At 38.0% G+C, this 25,926-nt stretch overlaps 2 protein-coding genes across 16 annotated transcripts in view; both read right to left on the reverse strand.

Annotated features, from left to right (window-relative positions):
- Window positions 1-5,496, reverse strand: part of TMEM183A (transmembrane protein 183A) — a 604,310-nt gene extending 598,814 nt beyond the window's left edge. Inside the window, exon 1 of the mRNA XM_050763835.1 lies at window positions 5,478-5,496. The gene's annotated coding sequence lies outside the window, so the exon portion shown is untranslated. The remainder of the gene's footprint in view (window positions 1-5,477) is intronic.
- The window catches only part of PPP1R12B (protein phosphatase 1 regulatory subunit 12B), a 236,885-nt gene that overhangs the window by 97,327 nt on the left and 113,632 nt on the right, over window positions 1-25,926 (reverse strand). For all 15 annotated transcript variants that reach the window (XR_007720109.1, XR_007720110.1, XR_007720111.1 and 12 more), the window contains one exon: window positions 2,389-2,479. Coding sequence is in view for 10 of the 15 variants with exons in the window: in XM_050762871.1 (XP_050618828.1) it covers window positions 2,389-2,479 (91 nt within the window). In the remaining 5 variants the exon portion in view is untranslated. The remainder of the gene's footprint in view (window positions 1-2,388; window positions 2,480-25,926) is intronic.

The raw sequence follows: 25,926 nt of genomic DNA on the forward strand, positions 1-25,926 counted from the left end.
GGGTTTCAAGGAGATATTTGTATAGCCATTCTCATAGTAGCATTAAATAGCCAAAAGGTGGAAGCAACCCAATGTCTACTGACAGATGAATGGATACACAAAATGCAGTATCCATAAAAGGCTGAAATATTCAGCCTTTAAAAGGGAGGAACTTTGACACATGCTACAATGTGTCATGTATCATGATGTGTCAGGTATCATGGATGAACCTTGATAACTATGCTAAGTAAAATACAACACAAAAGGACAACTACGATATGATTCTACTTATTTGAGGTTCCTAGCAGTCAAGTTCATAGACAGAAAGTGGAAGCGGGGTTGCCAGAGGGAAATGGGGAGTAATTATTTAATGGATACAGAGCTTCAGTTTGGGAAGAGGAAGAAAGTTCTAGAGATGAATAGTGGTGATAGTTATACAACGATGTAAATGTACTTAATGCCATTAAACTGTGTAAACTTAAAAATGGTAAAACTGGTAAGTTTTATGTTAGATATATTTCACCACAATAAAACAAAACAAAAAAACAGTCAGTCTTGGTCCTCATGGGGATTACATTCTAGTGGATGAAATAGACAATCATCAAGTAAAAATAAAGGAAGAATATATAACCTACTTTGGGAGAGTCAAGGAAGACAACAAGCGTGTTTTTGCTGCCATATATAATGTCTCTTTTCCAGTGATCAAATTTGCTACTTGACCTCTGTAGTATTCAAAACTGTGGAACTTCTCCTTTTCACTGGAAATGGACTTTTCATTTACTTCCATGCTGCTACTATTTTCTGATTTTCTTTTCACCGCTCTTGCTGCTTCTTTTCATCCTGCTTCAGGGGCTCATCTTTCTTTGCTTCTTTAAATAAGAAATTCATAGCCTTCTCTCCATTCTCATTGTCATTACAACTTGATTTCATTGCCTTGTAATTTCCTGGGACTACAATACAGCTTGGACTACAATACAGCTTCCCAGCAAGTCTTCTTGCTTCCAGGCTTGGCAAACGTACCTCTACCTACCATTCCCATCAATTATCTGCAGGGTGATTTTTCTAACACATAATGTAGACTATGTCATATTCCCTTAAACTGCTTCAATGACTCCCTCAGGGATTCCTTTTGTAACATCTTTATTAAAATACAATCCTTATATCATATAACTCACCATTTGAAAGTACACAATTCCTTAGTTTTTAGTTTATTCACAGTTATAAAATTATTACCACATCTGATTTCATAACATTTTCATCACCCCAAAAAGAAACCACACACTCACCATTCTGCCTTCACCCTAGCCCTGGCACTAATCTAATTTCTGTCTCTTTGGATTTGCCTATTTGGGATATTTCATATAAATGGAATCATATAATATATGGAGTGTTTTTGTCTGGCTTCTTTCACTTAGCATAATGTTTTCTCAAGGTTCATCCATGTTGTAACATGTATCAGTACTTCATTTCTTTTTATTGCCAAATGGTATTCCATTGTATGGATATATCACATTTTATTTACCCATTCATTAGTTAACAGACATTTGGCTTATTTTTACTTTTTGGCCATTATGAATAATACTATTACAAACACCTATACACAAGTTTTTATATGAATACATGTTTTCATTTCTCTTAAGCAGAACTGCTGAGTCAAATGGTAACTCTATGTTTAAAATTTTGAGGAACTGCCAAACTCTTTTCCCTTAGGGATTCTTAAAATGTAGTAGGGATATAGGGATGTACAGGGGTTCTTAAGGTCTTTGAGCACAAGTGGAATAATTAATCTTGTGAAGGAAAGGAGATAAACCTGTTCTAAGTCTGGAGGAATATTGGTGAGAATGGGTAGATGTAGCTGTAAATTAATTTGGTTCTATGTAGTGTAAGATTCAACACAATGAAAGTTTTTAAGACTGTGGCTGGAATAGGGCAGTCATTTTCATGTATGTGTTTTATTTTGTCTTGTTTTTTTGAGACGGAGTCTTGTTCTGTTGCCTAGGAGGGCTGTGGTATAATCTTGGCTCACTGGAACTTCTGCCTCCCAGGTTCAAGCAATTCTCCTACCTCATCCTCCCGAGTAACTGAAATCACAGGCACTCAACACCATGCCTGGCTAATTTTCATATTTTTAGTAGACACAGGGTTTCACCACATTGGCCAAGCTGGTCTCGAACTCGTACCTCAAGTCAGGAGTGCTCCTGGTCTCAACTCCTTGACTTCCCAAATTGCTGGGATTACAGGCATGAGCCACCATGCCAAGCCGTGTGTGTGTGTGTGTGTGTGTGTGTGTGTTTGTGTGTGTTTGTTCAAATCAGCAGATGAACATGGATATTGTAGTGTGTTTTGATCATACCTCCAAAAGAAGGGTAGATAGACAAAATGACATTAAAAAAAAAAAGCCACACTCACTTGAGTAGACCTTCGTGTCTGCCGAGCTTGTCTGGAGCGTGCTTTCCGTAAAGACTCTGCTTCCTCATCCCGTACAGGAGTTAGATAGGACCTGCAGAGAAAAAAGAGTAATAGCAAAAGCAAGATCTTTGCTGCCTGTACTTGAGGAATGACAAAGTGCTTCCACATACTGAAGAGATTTCCACATTCTAGGAATGAACTTAATGACAAGAAATGCTATCAACCATCAGTAAACATTACGGAATCCAAGTCATTACAGTAGTTCCCCCTTATCTGTGGTTTTGCTTTCTGTGGTTTCAGTAGCCCATGGTGAAATGTGGTCTGAAAATATTAAATGAAAATTTCCATCAATAAACAATTCATACATTTTCAATTGTGCACTGCTCTGATTAGTGTGGTAAAATTTCGTGCTGTTCCATTCTGTCCCTCCTGAGATGCAAATCATGCACTGTTGTGATATCACAGTGTTTATATTCAAGTAATACTTATTCTACTTAATAATGGCCCCAAAATGCAAGAGTAGTGATGCTGGCATTTTGTTATAACTGTTCTATTTTATTATTAGTTATTAGTATTATAGTTAATCTCTTACTGTGCCTAATTATAAGTTAAACTTTAGCATAGATATGTATTTATAGGAAAAAATAGTATTTATATAGGGTTTTACACTATCTGTAGGTTCAGGCATCCACTGAAAGTCTTGAAAGGTATCGCACAGTTGCTCACTCCTGTAATCCCAGCACTTTGGGAGGCCAAGGTGGGTGGATCACCTGAGGTCAGGAGTTTGAGACCAACCTGACCAATATGGTGGAACCCTGTCTCTACTAAAAATACAAAAATTAGCCAGGCATGCTGGCAGGCACCTGTAATCCCAGCTACTCAGGAGGCTGAGACAAGAGAATCACTTGAACTTGGAGGCTGAGGTTGCAGTGAACTGAGATGGCGCCACTGTACTCCAGCCTGGGTGACAAGAGTGAAACTCGGTCTCAAAAGAAAAAAAAATGAAATGTATCTCTGATGGATAACAGGGGACTATTGTATTTGTAAATGTATTATTATTCACACAGAATCATGTCATCTGTAAAATGAGAATTTTATTTCTTCTTTCCTATCCTTCCAATTTTTATTTCTTTTCTTGCCTTAATGCTTTGGCTAGAATCTCTAGGACATGCTAAAAAGCAGTGATGATAGTAAGCTTTCATTCTCTGTAATCCTGCCATCAAAGAGAATGCTTTCAGCATTTTTTCATTAAGTGTAATTTTTTTTGGTAAGATTTATGCAGATACTACTCATCAAACTAAAGCAACTGCCTTCTATTCCTATAGAAAACAGGCTAAGAGGGTTTCTCATTGCTGTTTTTTAATCATTAGTGTATGTTGAACTTTATCACATGCTATTCTTCCCCATATATTGAGATGATTGCTTTTCTCCTTTTTTCTGTTAGGAAGATGAATTACATTGAATAAGTTTTGAATGATAAAGCAACGGTGAATTCTTGGGACAAGCTCAACTTGGCCAAGATGTATCATCTTTTTATATAGATTTTTAAACATATTCACTAATATTTAGTTTAGAATTTCTACCACATTCATGAAAGAAATTGGCTTATAATTTTCTCTTCTTGTAATATGCTGGTCAGCTTCATGAATTAAGGTTATATGAATTGCGAGTGTTCTCTACATGTCTATTTCTGTAAGAATTTGTGTAAGATTTGGGTTATTTCCTCCTTAAATGATTGGAAGAGTTCACCAATCAAGTCATCTAGGTTTACAGTGTTCCCTGTGGGAGGGTTTTATTTTTGATTTTTGGTTTTTATTTTTGAGACAGAGTCTTACTTTGTTGCCCATGCTGGAGTACAGTGGCGTGATCATAGCTCACTGCACCCTTGATCTCCTAGACTCAAGCGATTTTCCTGCCTCAGCCTTGCAAGTAGCTGGAACTACAGGTGCACACCACCACACCTGGCTAACTTTTTTTGATATTTAGTAGAGCAGGTCTCGCTATGTTGCCTAGGCTGATCCTGAACTCCTGAGCTCAAGCAATCCTCCCACCTCGACTTCCCAGAGTGCTGGTTTATAGGCGTGAGCCACTGTGCCCAGCCCTCATGGGAAAGTTTTAAATAAAGGGTTCAATTTCTTTAAAAGAGTTAGGCTTATTCAAATTTTCTATTTTGGTTTTTAAAGAAACTTTCCATTTTGTCTATATTATCACATTTAGTGGCATAAAGTTGTTAATAATACCCTTAGACTATATTTAATTGTTATTTTAATATCTAGAGCAGTGGTTCTCAAAAGGTTTTGGTCTCAAGATCCTTTAATATTTTTTAAAATTATTGAGAATCCCAGACAGCTTTTGTTTATATGGGGATTAATATTTATCTTACTAGAAATTAAAATTTAAAAATTAAAAAATGTATTTATTAATTTAAAAATAATAGCAGCCAGGAGCTCACGCCTGTAATCCCAGCACTTTGGGAGGCCCAGGCAGGCAGATGGCTTGAGCCCAGGAGTTTGAGACCAGCCTGGGCAACATGGCAAAACCTCGTCTCTTCAAAAAATACAAAAATTAATCGGGCACAGTGGCACGTGCCTGTAGTCCCACCTACTCATGAGGCTGAGATGGGAAGACAGCTTGAGCCTGGGTGGCAGAGGTTGTAGTCAGCTGAGAATGCACCACTGTACTTCAGCCTGGTTGACACAGCCAGACCTTGTCTCAAATAATAATAATAGTAATATTAAAATAGCCCTAGATAAGTTGGAGTGATGTCAGCAGGATGGCCAAATTGAGTTACCTAAAGCCCATCCTCTCCACAAAAAGGGACCAAAACAAAGAATAAACAACTATATTTCAATTAAAATGACCAAAGAAGTACTCTGGAGAGCACCAGGGGAACAGCAAAATCCCTGTGGAAGACAAAAGCCCAGGGCAGCACCATAGAGAGGGGAGCAAGGCATTCTGCTTCTGCCACACTCCCCTACCAGGATCAGCCTGGAGCCAGAGGGGGCTTCTTAAGGGGAAAAAGTAAGCTGGAGATCACCAGTGATCCCCATTGCTACCATAAATGCCAGAAATTCTTGCTATAGGAGAGTCCCCCAGTCCTCACAGGCCCTGAATCCAGCTTGGAGAGTAGCCAGGAGTTCATGCAGTTACTGTGCCTAGAGTAGGAGCTCACCTTGAGCACCCCCTGCCCCCGACCCTCACATCCTAAGCTGCTGCTACTCAGTACCATCTTGAAACTGGACCTACTACTAGAATGTGCCCTTCCCTGTGGTCCAGTATAGGAATGGACTTTTTCCATTCCTGTAGCCCTGCCATCACTCTACCATGTTTGCATAGGTGCCTGTAGCACTATGATCCTAGCTGCCTGAAGCCTAGCCAGATGGAACAACTGAGACCTCTGCACTTGCACCCATGTGGCACACTACCCTCCCAACCCCAGGAAGAGCCAAACCTGCACAGGGGTGAAACTGCCTAACTGCTGGCCAGTCCCCTCACCAGTACGTACCTGCACTGCACAGCTAGCTGGCCAGTTGAACTCATGCACACCCATATCCAGCCCAACAACCAGTCCTACAGTGGTTCCACCCCTCAGACCACTGCAGAACCACCCAACCCTTCTGTGGCCACATACCACTGTGCCTGACAGCCAGTCTAGCAGCAACCCTGCCCCAAAGACAGACCACTGCAAGGTTGTGTGGCCTTGCTCTACCCATGCTTGGCCTGATAGTTGGTCAAGCAGCAGCCCTGTCCCCCTGGGTTTCTCAGGAGAAACCTTGTAGGCCAGGAGAGAATGAGATGATATATAGAAAGTTTTTTGGGAAAAAACCCTAACCTCTTAGCCAAGAATACTATATCCAGCAGAACTATCATCTACCAATGAAGGAAAAATAAAGAGCTTCCCAGACAAGCAAAAGCTGAGAAAAATCCATCACCAATAGACTAGCCTTACAAGAAATATTTAAGAGAATGGTATAACTGGAAACAAAAGATAATTACTTTCATGAAAAGATGTGAAAGTATAAAACCCACCAATAGAGGTAAATTTATAAATCAAATTCAGACTAGCCCAGTGATGTAATGGTGCTATGTAAGTCTCTCAGTCCTCTAGTACGAAGGTTTAAAGTCAAAATGGTCAAAACCCATGACAGTTACAATTAGTAGCTAAGGAACACAATCACAGGTAAAAAAGTAAATTACAGCAACAAAAGAGAGAAGTCTAGAGTATTTTAATGCAACCAAAGTTAAGTTGCTATCAGCTTAAAACATTCTATTATAAGACTTTTAATGTTAGCCCATGGTAGCCACAAAGAAAGAAATTACCGCAGAGGCACAAACAAGAAAGAGAAAGGAAACAAAGCTCAGCACCACAGAAAACCACCAGACCACAGAAATAAATAAAAGAGGAAGAAAGGAATGAAGGATCTATAAAACCACCAGAAAAAAATTAACAAAATGGCAGGAGTAAGACCTTCTGTATCAATAATAACCTTAAATATAAATGGATTAAATTATCCAGTTAAAAGATATAGAGTGGCTGAATGGATTAACAACAAGACCTAACTATATACTGCCTACAACAGACTCACCTAACCATTAAAGACAAACATAGACTAAAAGTGAAGGGAGGGGAAAAGATATTCCATGCAAATGGAAACAAGTGAGCAGGAGTAACCATGTCAGATAAAATAGACTTTAAGTCAAAAACTGTAAAAGAAGACAAAGAAGGTCATTAGACATTGATAAAGGGTATAATTAAACAAGAGGATATAAAAACTATAAAAACATCCATCCATCCAAGATCAGCGTGCCCAGATATATAAAGCAAGTATTATTAGAGGTAAAGGGAGAGATAGACTGCAATACAATAACAGTAGGTGTTAAATGTAGTGAACTCCAAGTTTCTCTTCAAAGAATCAGTATGTCAGTATATTCAGCTCTCTTATTCTCTGTTCTCCATTTTAAAGCTTAACTTCCTGGTTCTCTTTGCCCTCTTGCCTCTAGCTTCAGTAAACAATCCCCTCCTAGCCTCTATCATCTGCTCTGTCCTGAGTCACCCCTGATCACCTGCTCTGACCTGAGTCATCCTGAGTCACCTGTTCTGTAACCGTATTTCCCGCCAAACTACTCACTGGGATTTTGGGCATAGACTTCTTCTGTTCCCTCTGTCAGTCCTTCTCTCTTTTTACATATACTTTTTGGGCTTCTCTTAGAAGCTCTTCTATAGATTTATCTTTCCTGTTCTCTATCTTTTGTAATTTCTTGTTAACATCTTAGCCAAGATTGCACCACTGCATTCTTGCCTGGGCGACACAGCAAGACTCCATAAAACAAAAACAAAAACAAAACCACACACACACACACACAAATGGTGTCTTCACAGAAATAAAACAAAATCCTAAAATACACATGAACCAGAAAAAAAATGAATAGCCAAAGCAATTCTGAGTGGAAAGCTGGAGGCATCACACTACATGACTTAAAAATATACTACAAATGTGTAATAACAAAAACAGAATGGTACTGGCATAAAAACAGACACATAGACCAATGGAACAGAATAGGAAGCCCAGAAATAAATTCACACACCTAAAGTCAACTGATTTTTGACAAAGGTGCCAAGAACACACATTAGGGGAGAAACTGTTTCTTCAATAAATGCTGCTGGGAAAGTGGGACATCCACATGCAGAAGAATGAGACTAAATCCCTACCTCTCACCACATACAGGAATCAATTCAAAGTAGATTAAAGACTTAACATGGAAACCCAAAACTATGGAACTACTAGAAGATAACATAGGAGAAATGCTTCATGACATTGGGCTAAACTAGGATATTTTAAATAAGACCTCAACAGCATAGGAAACAAAAACAAAAATAGACAAATGAGATTGCAACAAACTAAAAAGCTTTTGCATAGCAAAGGAAAGTATTAAACAGAGTAAACAGAAAACCTAAAGGATGGGAAAGAAAATTTGCAAACTATACATCTGACAAGGAGTTAATATCCAGAATATATAAGGAACTCAGCAGCAAACAAAACAAAAAAACAAAAACCTGATTTTAAAAATGGGCAAAAGACCTTAATAGACATTTACTTCTCAAAAGAAGTCATACAAATGGCTAATGAGTATAAGAAAAAATGGTCAACATCACAAACATCAGGGAAATAAAAATCAAAACCACAATGAGGTACCATTTCACACCACTTGGAATGACTATTATCAAAAAGACAAAAGAAAACCAGTTTTGGCAGGGATGTGAAGAAAAGTGAACACTTACACAAGTTGGTGGGACTGTAAGCTAGTACAGCCATTGTGGAAAACAGTATGGAGGTTCCTTTAAAACTTAAAAATAGAACTACCATATGATTCAACAATCCTGCTACTGTGTATACATCCAAAGGAAAGGAAATTAGTATATTGAAGAGTTATCTGCACTACCATGTTTATGGCAGCACTATTTACATTAACAAAAATATGGAATCGAGTCCTCAAAAATGGAAGAATGTGTAAAGAAAATGTGTATATCCAGAATGGAACAGTATCCATCCATTAAGAAAAAAGAATAAAATTTTGTCATTTGCAACAACATGGATGAATCTGGAGAGTATCAGGTTAAGTGAAATAAGCCAGACACAGAAAAAAAAATACCGCATGACCTCACTAACATGTGCAATCTAAAAAAAGGTGGGGGGAGTTGATATCATAAAATCGGAGTAGAACAGTGGTTACCAGAGACTGGGGAGGGAAGAGGTGAGAGAAGGATGGGGAGAGGTTGGTTCATGGTTCAAAGTTATAATTAGGAGGAATAAATTCTGACGTTCTATTGCACAGTAAGGTGACTACGGTTAACAGCAAAATATTGTATATTACAAAATAGGTAAAATAGATGCTTTTGAATTTTTTTTTTTTTTTGAGACGGAATCTCGCTCCGTCGTCCAGGCTGGAGTGCAGTGGCTGGATCTCAGCTCACTGCAAGCTCCGCCTCCCGGCTTTACGCCATTCTCCTGCCTCAGCCTCCCGAGTAGCTGGGACTACAGGCGCCCGCCACCTCGCCCGCCCCGCTAGTTTTTTTGTATTTCTTAGTAGAGACGGGGTTTCACCGTGTTAGCCAGGATGGTCTCGACTCCTGACCTCGTGATCCGCCCGTCTCGGCCACCCAAAGTGCTGGGATTACAGGCTTGAGCCACCGCGCCCGGCTTGAATGTTCTTACCACGAGAAAATGATAAATGCATGGATGATGAATATACTAACTACTCTGATTAGATCATTATACAGCATAGCTATGTATCAAAACATCAAACTGTACTTCCATAAATATATAGTTATATGTCAAATAAATTTAAAAATAAAAATGAAAATAATAGTCCTAATACATTTTAACATCAATATTATTTTTTATTAAAAAAACTATATCTCTCAAAAAAAAAAAAAACAAAAAACTATATCTTCCAAAACAAAAAATTGTAAGAGTGGCATTGTTTTACATTTTTATAAATTTCTTCAATGTTGGCTTAATAGAAGACAGTCAATATATTGTCTTGGTTAAAATATATAAAGAATATCTAGTCTTGCACAAATAGTTGGAAAAGCGAGCAGTATTGTGATAGCTTTCTCAGATAATTGGGAGATATTTTTCTTTGATGATACACCAACACAAGTGGTGGTTAGTTACAATGTGTACTATAAAACAGGGGTCCCCAACCCCCGGGCCGCAGACCAGTACCGATCTGTGGCCTGTTAGGAACCATGCCGTACAGCAGGAGGTGAGCGAGTGAGCATTAATGCCTGAGCTCTGCCCCCTGTCAGATCAGCCGTGGCATTAGATTCTCACAGGGACGTGAACCCTATTGTGATCTGCCCGTGCCAGGAATCTAGGTTGTGCATGCCTTATGAGAATCTAACTAATGCCTGATGATCTGCAGTAGAACAGTTTCGTCCCAAAACCATCACCATCCCCGACACCTAACGCTTCCACCAGTCTGTGGAAAAATTGTCTTCCATGAAACCAGTCCCTAGTGCCAAAAAGGTTGGGGAACACTGCTCTAAAACATATTAATAGATTTTCCATATTCTGTTACATTGAAATCCTTTGGTCTATCTGTACTTTCAAAGAATCTTCTTAGTCATGCATGATTTTATAGCATATCTTCATTAGTCATTTGTAAAATATTGGTGCATTTGTAAAATATTGCTGCATTAAGCAGATCTTCCCAGTATTGACATACTACATTATATAATAATAGTAAAAATAAATTATTTAATATCACCTTTGATCTTAGAACTTCAAATATTGGGAAGCTGTCAATAATATTACTCATGGTGGCATATAAGTTTTCTAAAATTCTAATTTCTGCTTGAAAGTTTAAATTTTTAATTGGCAACAAATACTCAACCGGTTGACTTTATTTTCAAGAAAATGTCTGCCAAATTACTCAGGTGTGAATAACCATTGTTTGACCATCAGTAACGCTTTGAAGTAAAAACAGTGTTCTGTGAAAAATGAAGCTAGTTCCTGTCTTCTCTTAGGACTCCAAACACTTATGTTAGAGCTTACTGGCCATGTTCTACTGATTTATCATGCTTTTTCTGTATTTTCCATCCTTTTATCTCTCTGTGCTTCATTCTAGATATTTCCTACTGTCCAATCTTTCAGTTCACTAATCATTTCTTTAGCTGGTCTACTACTGCAAACTCACCAACTGAGTTTCTTGATTTCAGTGATTTTTTGTTTCTAGAATTTCCAGTTGATTGTTTTTAATAGATTGCAGTTCTCTGGTGAAAATCTCCACTTCTTATCTATTTTCTGGAACATATTAATCACAATTATTTTAAAGTCCATGTCTGATAATATCAGTATCCGGACCTGTTCCTATTGTCTGTTTTTCTTTTGGTCTTTTGGTAACTCTTATTTCTTGGTATGTATGCTAATTTTTAAATTAACATCAGGCATATTTAATTAAAAAAAAAAAGTAGTGAGTGATAACTCATGACTCTGTTGTTGCTACCCTTCAGAGAGGATATTCTTTCCCCCTGGCAGTGAGGCTAAGGAAGTGGTTCTTAAACTTTCACTTGTATCAGAACCACTTTGAGGGCTTATGCAATACAAATTTCTGAGTACCACACCACCAGAGGTCCTGATTAAGCAGGTCTGGTGTAGGGGTCTGAGAATTTGCATTTCTAATTAGTTCAGATGATACTGCTGGTCTGGGCACCACACTTTAAGAACCAGGAGACTAAGGCGAAGTACCTTAATCCACTTTGAGACTCAGCTGATTGGAAGCTAGGCTTCAGTCTTTTCAAGGGCTGGTCAATTTCTGGTAAGCCCTTAGAATGTAGCCCTTCAGTGGTTCTAAGTCAAAGTCTGGGGTATCTGCTGGGCTCTCTTTCTGAACTCCGATCGTTCCCCGAGTCCCATGAGATTACCAAAATCTTGTTCAGTTTCTCAGGTTTATAGCCACTGCTTTACTAATCAGCAAATACCTCAAGGGGAAAAGTAGAGCCAAATGTTGTGTTTACCCTTTTAAAGTTTCCTTCTCTCCAGGATCTTGATCTCTCAAGTTCTCACTTGCTTCATAACTCTCAAGTACCTTCAAAAACTTTTTTCTTATATTTATCCAGTTTTTTCAAGTTATTCTCAGTGGCAGATTTTACATAAAACAAAATATGCCACAGACTGAAGCAGAAGTCCCCAACCAGACAATGTTTTTAATACTCATATTTTTTCCCTCAATATAAATTAGTAAATTGGAATTCCAATACATGTGTTAATACACTATAGTCTAAGTAGGTTTGAGTATTTCCTTAATAAATTCCTCTCCTCTGAGTGAACTAAAAAAATTAAGTCCCAAAACTAAAGCTGTAGTCCAGATATTGGAATTGGTGAGAACTAACTTCCCATGAAGTTCTGTCTGGATTACCAGCAAACCTACTTACATGTTATTACTACCTGTAAAACATACAGTATCACTATTATACTGAATTCTTGATCTTTATCTCTTCTTTGCATATAGGATAGAAGGCACAGTGAAAGAAAAAGCGTTCAAACTCCCTTATCCTACTGCCTACTCTAGAGTCTTTTTTGAATGAGAGAAATATCCCGTAAAAACCTGGTAGGTAAGATCAGGAGGATTTTACCTGACTTGGAATCTTAAATATTTGAAATCACACATGTGAAATCACACTTTTTCCCAGGGGTAAGAAACAGACAAAAATATGAAAACAAAAATCAACTAAAATTTTATCACATGGAGATAATCCCATTTTTATTTTGCTGCATATAAGTCCAGATTGTATGTATATACTATACAAACTATATATAGTTTTTCATAAACTATAAAACTATAAAAAAACTATATACTATGAATATCACACATATATTCTGTAACCTGTGTCAATATATGAGAGTTTTACTATTTAAGAAAAAATATATAAAAACAAAACCCATAAATTCCAGTACTTGAACTGTAAATGTTTTTGAAGGAACATTTTCATTAATTTTTCTTTATCTCAGATGGACACTCCAAGGATCATGGAAGTAACGTGCCTAACTTATAACTACGTTGAGGACATACTACGTTTTCAGTAGAGACTAGGTCCTTCTGTAACACTTTCTAAAATCTAGACCAGTGGTCAGCAAACTATGATCTTGGGCCAAATCTGGCCTGCAACATTTTTGTAAATAGAGTTTTATTGGAATCACAGAGCAGAGTTTAGTAACTGCAACAGAGACAACATGGCCTGCAAAGGCCAAAATAATCACTGTGTGGCCCTTTGTAGAAAAATATTGCTGACCCCTAGGTAGAGCAAGCCCACACTCCACACTCCTTGATTTTTCTGAGAAGCATTGCAGCCATCCATGAATCTGAATGCTACAGGATTCTTCATCGCCATGCAAAGACAGATATAGTCTCACAAAACAGAAATAAAAATAATGGAAGCCATGGCTTCTCATCTGTCCCCTCACCTTCTGGCATCCAGATAAAACTAGGCTAACACTCGCAGTCTAGTAGCATGGGAAGGAATTCAGATGCCAAAGTCCTTTTATTACCATCTCTACCTACTATGTTTCCTAGAGGGCAGGAATAATTTTTATTTGTATTTGTTATGATATTGAGATTACACAATCAGTGGCATTCAAATAATTGATTACAGAGAATTAAGCATGACTTCACAGATATACTTTGTACTTTGCCTCTAAAGTTTACACTGCCCCTTCACACACTATAAATGGGCAAATTCTGTCTCAAGAAGTTGTTTTGGGAGAATTACTTGAGCCCAGGAAGTCAAGGCTGCAGTAATCCATGATTATACCACTGCACTCTAACCCAGGGTGACAGAGTAAGAGCCTGTCTCAAAAAAAAAAAAAGAGAAAAAGGAAGTTGTACAAAACATCCAGCAAATCACCAGTGAATATTTTAAAAGTCACAATAAATAATAAAAGACCTAAACTACCTTTTGACAGGTATAGTGTAGTGATAAAGTACCCTGGCATAAAAATCATACTGCCTGTTTGTACCATGGCTTCTCAACATACTTGGTAGGTGACTGTGGATAAATTATTTAAGCACTCTACACCTAAGTTTCTTATACAATGAAGATATGAGCAGTTGTAATAGATATACACAGATATATTAATAGAATTGTGAAGATTAAATGCAAACCCATGTAAGGCACTTAGAATAGAACCTGGCACACGTTTGCTGCTACTACCATGACCAGAACTACTATCATCACTACCAACACTCTTACTACTACATTATTTTCATTGTCATATTAAAAGCTCATCAGTAATAACTTGGAAAATAAAGAAAGGATAGGTGTGCTACAATATTCATCACATCTTAATCAAAGAGTTCCCCTTAATTATTTTTACCAGGTATGGCTAATTCATTTGGAAGAGGTCTTAATTCTCTTGAAATATTCTCCATGAAGGTTCATAGGGTTATCTAAGTAAAATAAAACTACTCCAAGTAGAAGAATGAAAAAGAAATAACCATAATTTCCAAGGACAGAACAACGCTGCTTTCTCTAGAATGATAACAAATTTTGTCTGGAATCCAGAAGGAAATTGGGTTTTGAAGTAGCTTTAGAGTTCTATACCTCAAATCTGTTGAGGAGAGAATGGTATTTAAATATGTTCACTCCAAACAGGAAAGGAACTAAGTTGAGTATATAGCTTTTATAGATGTCTCTTATAGTATATATCTTATTTAAAAAAAAATTTTTTTTTTTTTTTTGAGACAGAATCTTGCTATGTCGCCCAGGCTGGAGTGCAACGGCATGATCTCAGCTCACTGCAACCTCTGCCTCCCAGGTTCAAGTGATTCTCCTGCCTCAGCCTCCCGAGTAGCTGGGACTACAGGCATGTGCCACCAGGCCCAGATAATTTTGGTATTTTTAGTAGAGATGGGGTTTCCACCATGTTGGCCAGGCTGATGTCAAACTCCTGACCTCAAGTGATCCCCCTGCCTCAGCCTCCCAAAGTGATGGGATTACAGGGTAAGCCACCACAGCTCAACCATAGAAATTTACTATATTTATATATTATATAGCTTATAATATATAAAAACATTGTTAAAGACATACTATATAAATATTTTATAGTATATGTCTAATACCGACCACTGAGGATGCTGTGGTCATTAATTACAGAACATCTAATGGTCTTACAAGATAGTTTATCATTCATTGAACTATATCCTTTTTTTTTTTTTTTTTTTTGAGACAGAGTCTCACTCTGTTGCCCAAGCTGGAGTGCAATGGCACGATCTTGGGCTCAATGCAACCTCCACCTCCTGGGTTCAAGCAATCCTCCCACCTCAGCCTCCCTAGTAGCTGGGACTACAGGCACATGCCACCATACTCAGCTAATTTTTGCATTTTTTAGTAGAGAAGACGGAGTTTCACCATGTTGGCGAGACTGGTCTCGAACTCTTGACCTCAGGTGATCTGCCCGGCTCAGCCTCTCAAAGTGCTACGATTACAGGCATGAGCCACCATGCGCAGCCAATATGTGTGTATTAATATAAGATCACATCAACAGAAGTTTTTCGGAGATCCCAAAAAAACCTTCTTTGATATCAACATGGAAGTATATACGGATAGCTACTGGGGGCGGGGGCAGGGGGGCAGACTTAGGGAGATAATGGGAATCACAGACCTATGCCTACAGACTTTGTGACTTCAAGACGTCATTTGATCTAATTTTAAGACTTCAGGTAGACACAAAAAATGTATTCCTATTTTACAGACGAGTCAACAAAGGCCTAAGGAGATGCTAAAACACCCAAGGTAACAATGTTATATACCTAAAGGGATTTTAACCATGTTCTCCTTCTTCGGGTATAGCTTTTCTTATATTGCACCACAATGAACACTGTTTCCTCCACTCAGTACCATGGTATTCTAGCTATGTAGATTTATGTAGCAAGACATTTCTTCTTCCAAATCCTGCAATATTGGGAACTAATGGATAACAATGTCTTGCAGTAAACTTCTCCTAGCATCCTCTGACATTTCCCAAAAGTCTGTCGTAATCAACACTCCATTCTTGGGAAAGTATGATTTTTACATTTCTAGAAATTTCCATCAACATGCTATAAGACTGCCATGAACAAACTACAAACGTTAAAAATATTAGGGATAAATTCTTCTTTGCAGGATGCAGTTGACTCTACAGTTGCTAGGACCCTATGAGGTAAATTTTAGTTCAAATTTTCCTTGCTGTTTCTAATTGGGAAGGGGAGGCTAATACTATGGTACAATAGAAAGAACAAGTACCTGGGTTCTAGTTTTAGCTCTGTCGTTAATTACTTGTTTGATCTTAAGAGAATCACTTAATCTCTTGGAACTCTAGTTTCTTCATCTGTAAAATAAAGGGGTAAATCTAAAATTTGAAAGACCTCATTTAGCTTTAAACCATGGTGAATCCATATTTATGCTGATTCTGAACAAACAGCCTCTAAGTCTCCTCACTAAAATGTCTATTCCTCAGTCTGGCCAAATACTAAATTTTTTATAACCTTTTATAAGGTTACCTTCTTTAGTACTGTCCAACAGAACTTTGTGTGATAATGGAAATGTTGTATACCTGCACAGCCCAATATGGTTGCCACTAGTCACATGTGGTCACTGAGCACTTAAAAGAGGAACTAAATTTTAAATTTAATTTTAATTATTTAAATTTGAGTAGCCACACATGGCTACTGATTACCATACTGCACATCACAGCTCCAGAAGTCCCAATAACCCAATTAAAAGACAATATTACCAAGCCCTCTCCTCAAACCTGAAAGCCAGATCCAACTCACAAAACATAAACTTAACAAAATTTCATCAAGAATGCAATTTGTGGCTGGGCGCAGTGGCTCATGCCTATAATTCCAGCATTTTAGGAGGCCAAGGTGGGCGGATTACCCGAGACCAGGAGTTCGAGATCATCCTGGCCAACACAGTGAAACTCTGTCTCTACTAAAAATAGAAAAAATTGCATAGTGGCCTACACCTGTAATCCTAGCTACTGGGGAGGTTGAGGCACAAGAATCACTTGAACCTGGGAGGCAGAGGTTGCAGTGAGATCACGCCACTGCACTCCATCCTGGGAGACAGAGTGGGACTCTGTCTCCCAAAAAAAAAAAAAAAAGCAATTTGTTAGTCAGCTAAGTTTAAAAGCAATTGATTCCATTTTCTTCTCAAAGTTCTCATTTTTCTCCTATGCTTCCTGGAGGCAGTATTACAGTAATCTTACATTTTTATATGTGGTACTTTAAGTAGTACGATAGTGTTGGGGTTCCTACCTTTACAAACAGTTCTATAGATATAGCAAATAGGAACAAGCTCACAGATACAGCACACTTTAGAGCTACTTTTTCCCAATTGCAGCATTTATACTCTGCTGTCTCTGTATGCCTTACCCTGTACCACCCTACTTTCCCTCTGTCCCCTTTGACAAAGAGAGCTCCAAGAAAACAGGCTGTTACCTCCTCGAGCAGGCCTGCATAGCAGAACGAAGGTCAAGAGACGCGTGGAAACGAATAGCAAGAAAGGTAAGTGGCTGCTGGGAAAGACTGCAGTCTCAGCACCCGGTCTCCCTTGGAAACTGGAAAAGGCTTGCACTGCCACTGCTATACAGCAAGCCAGAGGCAAAGCTTGTAATTTGCTAAGGAGCTGCTACTAAGGAGGAGGAGAAGGAAGGGGAGGAGAAAACGGAAAGAAGGCAAAATCTTGGGCCTCGGCAGAGCCAATGCTGCTAATAGTTCCCAAAATAACATTCCATTAGATGCATGTTTTATACACTGTACCAAACCAATCAATACTACTTCTCATCTGACAGGGAGGGGAGAAAGAGAAATTCTTCCTCATGTGAAAGAAGACAGAGCAAAGAGAGATGCAGCATTCTCATTCTGGATCCTATTTCATCTGCCCTTGAGCTACCCTAGTTGCTGCATCCATCCAACTGAGCTGTAAATACTGCCTCACTTGAGGATCAGGCATAGCCAGCTGGCAAATGCCAACAGCTGTGAAGAGATAGATAAAAAAGGAACACCTGACACACAGAAATGCAGGAACAAATTTCATATCTGCTATAAATGGGTTAAACCTAGATAGAGAAAGAGTGTACATACCACTCAATTTGATAAGCTAGCTACAGATCAGGAAGATTTCTAGATCTAATATGTGTCACATATCAAAATACGATCTGATTTCACAGTTTAGGGCAGCTGCATTCAAATGCTCATGTGTCATTTTTGGCCTCTCTAATTTAACACTGAGATCAGAGCTGACGTTTAAGCAAGGAATCAAAGCTACAATTCCATTAAGAATTTTTTAAGAAAGAATTTCCCTCAGCCAAACTAAGCATTTCTTGAATTGAGACCTATAATTAACTGGCCCCAAATGTCAAGAGTGCTGAGTTTGCAGAGGTTGAAGTCAGCAAATTTTGTCTGTAAAGGGTCAAACAGTAAATCTTTTAGGTTTTGCAGGCCTACTCAACAGCTCTGTTGTGAGGCCAAAGCAGTTATAGACAACACATAAATGAATGGGCAAAGCTGTATGACTACTGCTTGCTGTGCTACGCCAGCAGAAGGGAGCAGCTGCAACAGAAGCAATGTGGCTTGAAAAGTCTAAAATATTTACTATCTGGTCCTTTGCAGAAAATGTTTGCTGATCCCTGCTCTAGACTCTTAAGTTATATATCACCAAGCTATGGCTCAGAGAAGTCCTTTTGCTTTAGAGAAAGTGTGAGTCTAGTGTTTCTGTGACCTACCTTAGATAACTACTATATCATCTTTAATTCTTTTCCATCTGAATATTTGTTTCATTAAAAACACATCAGCCTCAAGTGCCAAAGCCACTTTCACAATAACAATGTTTTACTTATGTAGGTCACTCTACAGTTAGTTCCTGGTCAGAACAAGTGTTACTGATGGTAAGAATGGCAGATTCAAGCACCAACAAAGCCAGTGAGTGCTGCTTTATTTCATACACATCAGCTGTACCAGGCCAACTGTCTCAAATATTTATCATTTACTGCAAAGCAGACCAAGACAAATTCAGCACCACCACTTATTTTTCTTTAACAAGATAGCCCAAGAAATTAAACATACAAAATGTATATGGAAATAACCTATATATCAAACAATAAGGGGAATGGTTAAATAAATTAAAGAACATTCATGTGATAAAATATTATAGACATTAAAAGACAAACTAAAAAGTACTACATATACATAAGTTCCAAAATATTCATATCTGGAATATATAAAAAAACTTTTACTCATTTTTTAAAAAAGAACCAACCTAATGACAACAACAAAATCAACAAAATACATAATCAGGAAATTCACAAAAAAGGAAACCAGAAAGCATATAAACATAAAAGAAAATGTTGTTTCACTAGTAATAAAAACAAAATGCAAATTAAAATGATAAATGATTTTATCTTCCTTAGATTACCAAAAAAGCAGCAGCAAAAAAAAAAAAAAAAAAAGAAAATTCAAGTCTAACCTAGCTGTAAATAATTAGAAAATCATGTACATTGCTGGTGAGAGTAAACAGGAGAGCAATCATGCTCCAATGAAGATGCACTTATCCTATAGATCCGGAAATTCCATTTGGAAATAAATACTGTTGAGAAACTCTTGCATGTTTGTGTCAAGAAACATGAACAAGAATGTAAACAGCAGCATCATTAGTATTAGGGGAAGAAAAAAAAAAAAGATCTAAATACCTAAATGTCCATCAGCACAGGAAAAAAACAAAAACAAACTGTGGTATAATTATATAATGGATTAAAATAAGCATTTAGAATGAACAAACAGAATGCTAAGTGACAAAAGCAAGTTTCAGAATGATGTGTGCTGATTATACCATTTATATAAAGTATTAAAATATGTAAAAGATTATATAAGTATGCAAATGAATAATAGTGATAAAAATTTGAGAATGATAAATAGCAAATTCAGGATAGTGATTAATTTTAGGGAGAGAATCAAAGGATGAGACTGAGGAGAGATACACAGGGGCTTAACTATATTTTATTCTTAATAACGGAAGCAAATATGGCAAAATATTGGGATTTGATCAGACCAGAAGATGGATAGATTGGGTGTTTGTAATATTTAATAACTTTTTGTTTTCATTTTTTGTTGTTGTTTTTTGAGATGAGGTGTTGCTCTGTCACCCAGGCTGGAGTACAGCTGGCACGATCATAGCTCACTACAGCCTCGACCTCCTGGGCTCAAGTGATCCTCCCACATCAGTCACTTGAGTAGCTGGGATTACAGGCACAGGCTACCATGCCTGGCTAGTTCTTTTTTCTTTATAATTCTCTGTAGAGATGAGGTCTCACTATGCTGCCCAGGCTAGTCTCGAACTCCTGAGTGCAAGTGATCCTCCCACCTCTGCCTCCCAAAGTGCTAGTATTATAGGCATAAGCCACCGCACCTGGCCAATAATTTTTTAAAAGAAAAAACTGTATACAGCATGATCTCAAAATAAATAAAATATATAAAGATGTTAGCAGTGATACTGCTGATGGTGAGAATATGTGCAATTTTTACTTTCTATTTAAAATACAGTTATTGTGGAAAATTTTGTAAATTTTTTAAAAGTTAAGGTTAGAAACTTTTAACTTGGAAAAATGATCATTAATATTTAAAGGACTGTTCCAAACAGTAAGATATACATAAAAGAGATGTATTTGTATTTCACACTTTTTTTATTACCATAGTTGATAGTGATACAGAAAGCACAGGTACTCCTCAGTATATGCTAAATACTAAAGGAAGTTAAATATGCCAGAAAATAACTGGTCAGCCATAGGGGGCAAAGAGAGAGAAAAGAGGTCAGAAGTGGTAGAAAAAGGAGTTCTAACTTGTGTAAGTAGGCAATTAGGAAAAGACCTGTGTTAGCATACATGGACTCTCTCTATTACGACCAGTAGATTCACAGACTCTTCTACTCTCACCAACTCCTAGAAATTGGTCTCCAGCTCCTGTAATCACTAGGATGGCCTCCAGTAGGGAAAAAGGGGGTACCTGGGGAAGCAGAAAAGCTCTTAGACCTGCAGTTCTTAACCTTTATTGAAATCTAACCCATCTTTAACAATCAGATAAGAAATGTAATCTCCTACCCCTAAAAAAGCACTTACGTATACACAAAATTTGGCTAGCAATTTCAGGGATTTCTGAACTTTCCATTAGCTCAGATTATGAACGAAAGGATCTAGAAAGAAAGAACTCCCTAATAGACCTAAATTAGATTTATCTTCAGAGAAAGCCTCTAAAATAAGTCTATTATTTTCACTTTCCAATTACCCTACTTTGCAGATGAATCAAATTCCTTTAAGACTCAGTGGCATTTTTTTTTTTTTTCTTTTTTGAGTCAGGTTTCCTGAGGTAAGTCTACATATGGTAAAATTTGCCCTTTTTAGCATATAGGTCTGTGAGTTTTGACAAAGGCATAAAGTCTTATAACCATCACCATAATCAAGATACAGAACAATTCTGTCACCCTCCAAACCTCACTCATGCTACTCAGTGGTCACCCCAGTCCTAGCCTAAGGAAAATTTTTTTTAACTTTTATTTAAGTTCAGGGGTACATGTGCTGCAGGTTTGTTACACAGGTAAACTCATGTCACAGAGTTTGTTGTACAGATTATTGTATTTCATCACCCAGGTACTAAGCCTAGTACCCAACAGTTATTTTTAAAACTCACTGTTGAAGAAACACATTGACTTTTTCTCACACTAGAAAGTAATATGTAAACCAGCAACTGTCTTAGCTCATTAAGTCAGATGTTGGCCACTATACTAAACTGTAGATTATAACAAAAAAAGTGCTATTCTACCCACAACTAACCATCATTCTCGAAGTTCTAGGAAGGTAAGAACTACTCTTTATCATTACATCATTAAAATTCAGCATTGTGCCTACTCTTTATTAGGTACTCTAAAACAATTATTGAACTGAATTAACGTTATGGATAAAACTCAGAATCTGAGCTATTCAGTTTTGTTTTAGGGTTGACCCTAATTTCCTACATATTTATTTACCATTTTAAAAGTCTGGTCAATAGTGTATTGGTTCATGCACTTATTTTGTTCATTCTATTCAACCATTTTCCCACTTTACCTTTCTTTTCTTTTTTTTTGAGACAGAGTCTCGCTCTGTCACCCAGGCTGGAGTGCAATGGTGCGATTTCAGCTCACTGCAATCTCCGCCTCCTGGCTTCAAATGACTCAGCCTCCCAAGTAGCTAGGACTACAGGCGAGCACCACCATGCTTGGCTAATTTTTTGTACTTTTAGTAGAGATGGGGTTTAACCATGTTGGCTAGGCTAGTCTCAAACTCCTGACCTCAGGTGATCCGCCCGCCTCAGCCTCCCAAAGTGCTGGGATTACAGGCATGAACCACCGTGCCCAGTCACCACTTCTTTACCTGTTCCAGATACTACATATGAAAATGAATGTCTGTTCTGAAGCAAGATCTTGTAAGGGAGTTGGACATACTAAGTGCTGATAATTAAAATTTAAGACAAAAAAATGCCACAAAGAGATAGCTCTGGAGAGGAAATCTGAGGAGTATCAGGAATAAAATGCTGCAGGGGGCGTGATCTGGGCAGAATCTAAAGAGAATAAGAGACTTTCTAGAAAACAAGGGAGGACAACATTGCTTGCAGGACCATTCTCAGATTTTAAGCAGGAGAGAGTGACTGGATGAGATTTGCATATTAGAAAGATCACTAATGCTTCACTGTAGATGGTGGAATGGTGGGGTGGGGCAGGGGAGAGGAAGGCCAAAGGTCCCAGTTAGGAGGGCCTGAGTTAACAGAGAGAGGAGAGGATGGAATTGAAGGATTCTGAAGGAGAATGAAAGACAGGACTTGGTGACAGACTAAATATGAGAAGTAAATAATGAAAAGCCTTCTAGTTTGATTTCCAAGTTCTCAGTTGGGTGACATGTAAGACCATTAGCAAAGAGATTTCTAAAAGAAAGTGAGAACAGAGACTTTCTCTTGCCTTTTTAAGGCTAGAGGAAAGAAAGATTTGGTTTACCTGTTTGCTTATTCTCTCTTCCTAAAGAGGACTTGAGAACTCTTACAGAAATACATGCCTATAATACTACTTTAAATAAATAAATAAAGGGAAAAGGAAATAAGAAATAAGGAGATAAAGTAACAGCCAGAAATGGCTATTGTTACGGAGTGCCTACATGAAGTCAGGCTGTCCTAAGTAAGTTCTTTACATGTAGTATAATGAACTTCTACAAAGAAGTCTGAGCTGGGCCAGGTGTGGTGGCTCACGCCTGTAATCCCAGCACTTTGGGAGGCCGAGGCAGGCGGCGAGGTCAGGAGATCGGGACTATCCTGGCTAACATGGTGAAACCTCGTCTCTACTAAAAATACAAAAAAATTAGCCGGGCGTGGCGGCGGGCACCTGTAGTACCAGCTGCTGGGGAGGTTGAGGCCCCAGAATGGCGTGAACCTGGGAGGCGGAGCTTGTAGTGAGCCGAGATGGCGCCACTGCACTCCAGCCTGGGTGACACAGCAAGACTCAAAAAAAAAAAAAAAAAAAAAAAAAAAGTCTGAGCTGGATAGAGAGAGATCTGAGTGCTAGCTGCAGCAATCAGAGTGGATGAGGTCAGCTAGGGAGAGTCCTAAGGAGAGAAAAGAAGGAAGCTTAAGGAACAATACCTAAGGTGTTCACAGAAAAAAAAGGGCTAAAAAGAACACAAAGAAGGAGCAATCAGAAAAGGTAGAAGTGAGCCAGGAAAGAATACTATCAGAGAGGTTATGGTAGAACAAAAATTTAGGAAGGCAATAGTCAACATTATAATTATTGCCGGGATTCAAGGTAAAAGATGAAGTGACTAAGGAATCTGTAATTAGAAAGTTTACAGGGCCCTTTGCCAGAAAAAATTCACTGGATTGAGGGGGTGGGTAGAATTTCTATTTCAATATTTGAACAGTGAATAGAAGGCCAAGAAATGGATAAAGTGAAATTGGAAGACTGTTTCAAGATGAACAGTGAAGGGAAGAGTGAGATATGGTAACCCTAGAGAGCAGTGCAGGGTCAAAGGTGAATTCTATTATGATGGAAAAACAAGCAACTGTCAAGGACAAATAAAATCATTGTGCAGGTGTATTTTTGTCATAGATAGAGCTAAGCTTGCAGTTTTGCTTCCCAATGTTTATGAATTTTGTATGCTAAGTGTTCTATTAAACACTGTCAGTTTCATTATAAAGAAATTTAGTTCTCAAAGGATTCTTGAGCTATTACTATATTTTATTTACATGTCAGTTGAGCCATTTTCAGCACAACTGGGCAAGGATTCTGAATCATACTCTAGTTCCCTTTATCAGGTTAGAAGACTAGATTTCCTTAGAAAAAATAAATTTAAAAGTTAGGTCAGTATACTATCCAGTATTATCTAAGAGACTCTGAGGAAGAGGAAGAAAAAAATCACTGTTTAATTTAAAGAAGAATCAGAAACAAGCCCTCAGGTAATTGCTGTCAGCCAATTCCATTTTTAAAAATACGTGTTAAAATAGAAATATGCCTGCCCAAGGCTCTGGAACTCTCCCAAAGATAAGTTTCTTATACTCAGCAACCTCAGCCAACCCTGGACAGCCAGGTGACCCATAAGACAACCTCTCATTTGGTTCTCAAAACAAAAAAACCCTATTTCCCATCTAGATTTCAGAGAGGCTAGCAAGTTTTCAATTTGCTTCACTTTCAGAAGTGATATCTCCCTATACAAAGACTCATTTCCTAGAAGTTCTACCTCCCCTTCAAATAAATATGAAGAGATTCTAACCATTGTGCTTATATTGCCAAGCTCATGGTATACAAATATCCAATGAAGACTGACCCCTTGGACACATTTTCTTGGAAGCATGGGCCTCAAAGTCCGAAAGACCTCGTTTTGAATTCTGGCTTTTCATTACAAATTCTGTGACTGTGGACAGATTCCTTAACCTAGCTGAGCCTTAATGCATTCTCTTATGTGTATTAAGAAAAGAATATTACTTATCTGACAAAGTTACAAAGGTTAAATGCATCTAGCAGGGTACTTAGCATATAGTAAGTTTCCAAAAACATTAATTCTCTTACAGCATTTAAACCCTTCATATGCTTAAAGGCAAACTCAATCTCCTCTGGCTCCACGAAGCCCCTTCTGGCTACTCCATCCTATACCATTTATCTTCTCTGAACTCTTAATATACCTACCTAAACATAATTTTGCTCTCAAGGATATACTATTCCTTAATATACATTCATGCCTTACTATGTGTACATCTGATGTCTTGGATCATGAGAGCACCTAGGGCATGTCCCTTTTTTATGACACAGTTCTTAACACAATATTGAGCACATAACTAAGACAGTCACTGATGACTTAGAAGGCTATTATTTTATAATCTAATATTCCCTATAGATCTCATAACTCCACCAATTAGCTGATTAAGAAACTGAACAAGAGAAGTTAAATGGCTTGCCTGAAAAGGCATAAATTGTGGGCTTAGCTGGAGAGTAAACAAGGTATCCTGTCTCGCAACCCAGGGAGCTTTATATCTTGTACCTGTTGCTCTTGTGTGAAGAAGTGCCAGAGTGAAAATGCACAAACGGCCTCATGTGCCAAAAATATCTGCATTCCCTATATTAAAACACTTAAATGGAATGGGATAGAAAGGCTCATCTGCAAACTCATCCAAACACAAAACGGTCTTTGCTAGCTTCACACTCAAGTAGATCAACAGACATTCTTCTGCTGCCATCTTATGGGCATAGAAGATACTACACATGGGCTTATTTTCATTTGAGAAATAATTTTATTCAATAAACATTTACCCATCATCTACTATGTATTAGGCTCTGCGAAGAAAACCCAATTAAAAAGCATCCTCAAGAAGCTCACAATGTGGTAATGAAAAGCAACAACATACCATTTAATTAATTAGTAAACCAATCCTAAAACAGTGTTACAAAAAAAGAACACTGAAGAGTGTTTTAGCCTGGGGCTCGGGTGTAGC

The sequence above is a fragment of the Macaca thibetana genome, chromosome 1 (genome assembly GCF_024542745.1).
Source record: "Macaca thibetana thibetana isolate TM-01 chromosome 1, ASM2454274v1, whole genome shotgun sequence".
NCBI classification, from domain to species: domain Eukaryota; kingdom Metazoa; phylum Chordata; class Mammalia; order Primates; family Cercopithecidae; genus Macaca; species Macaca thibetana.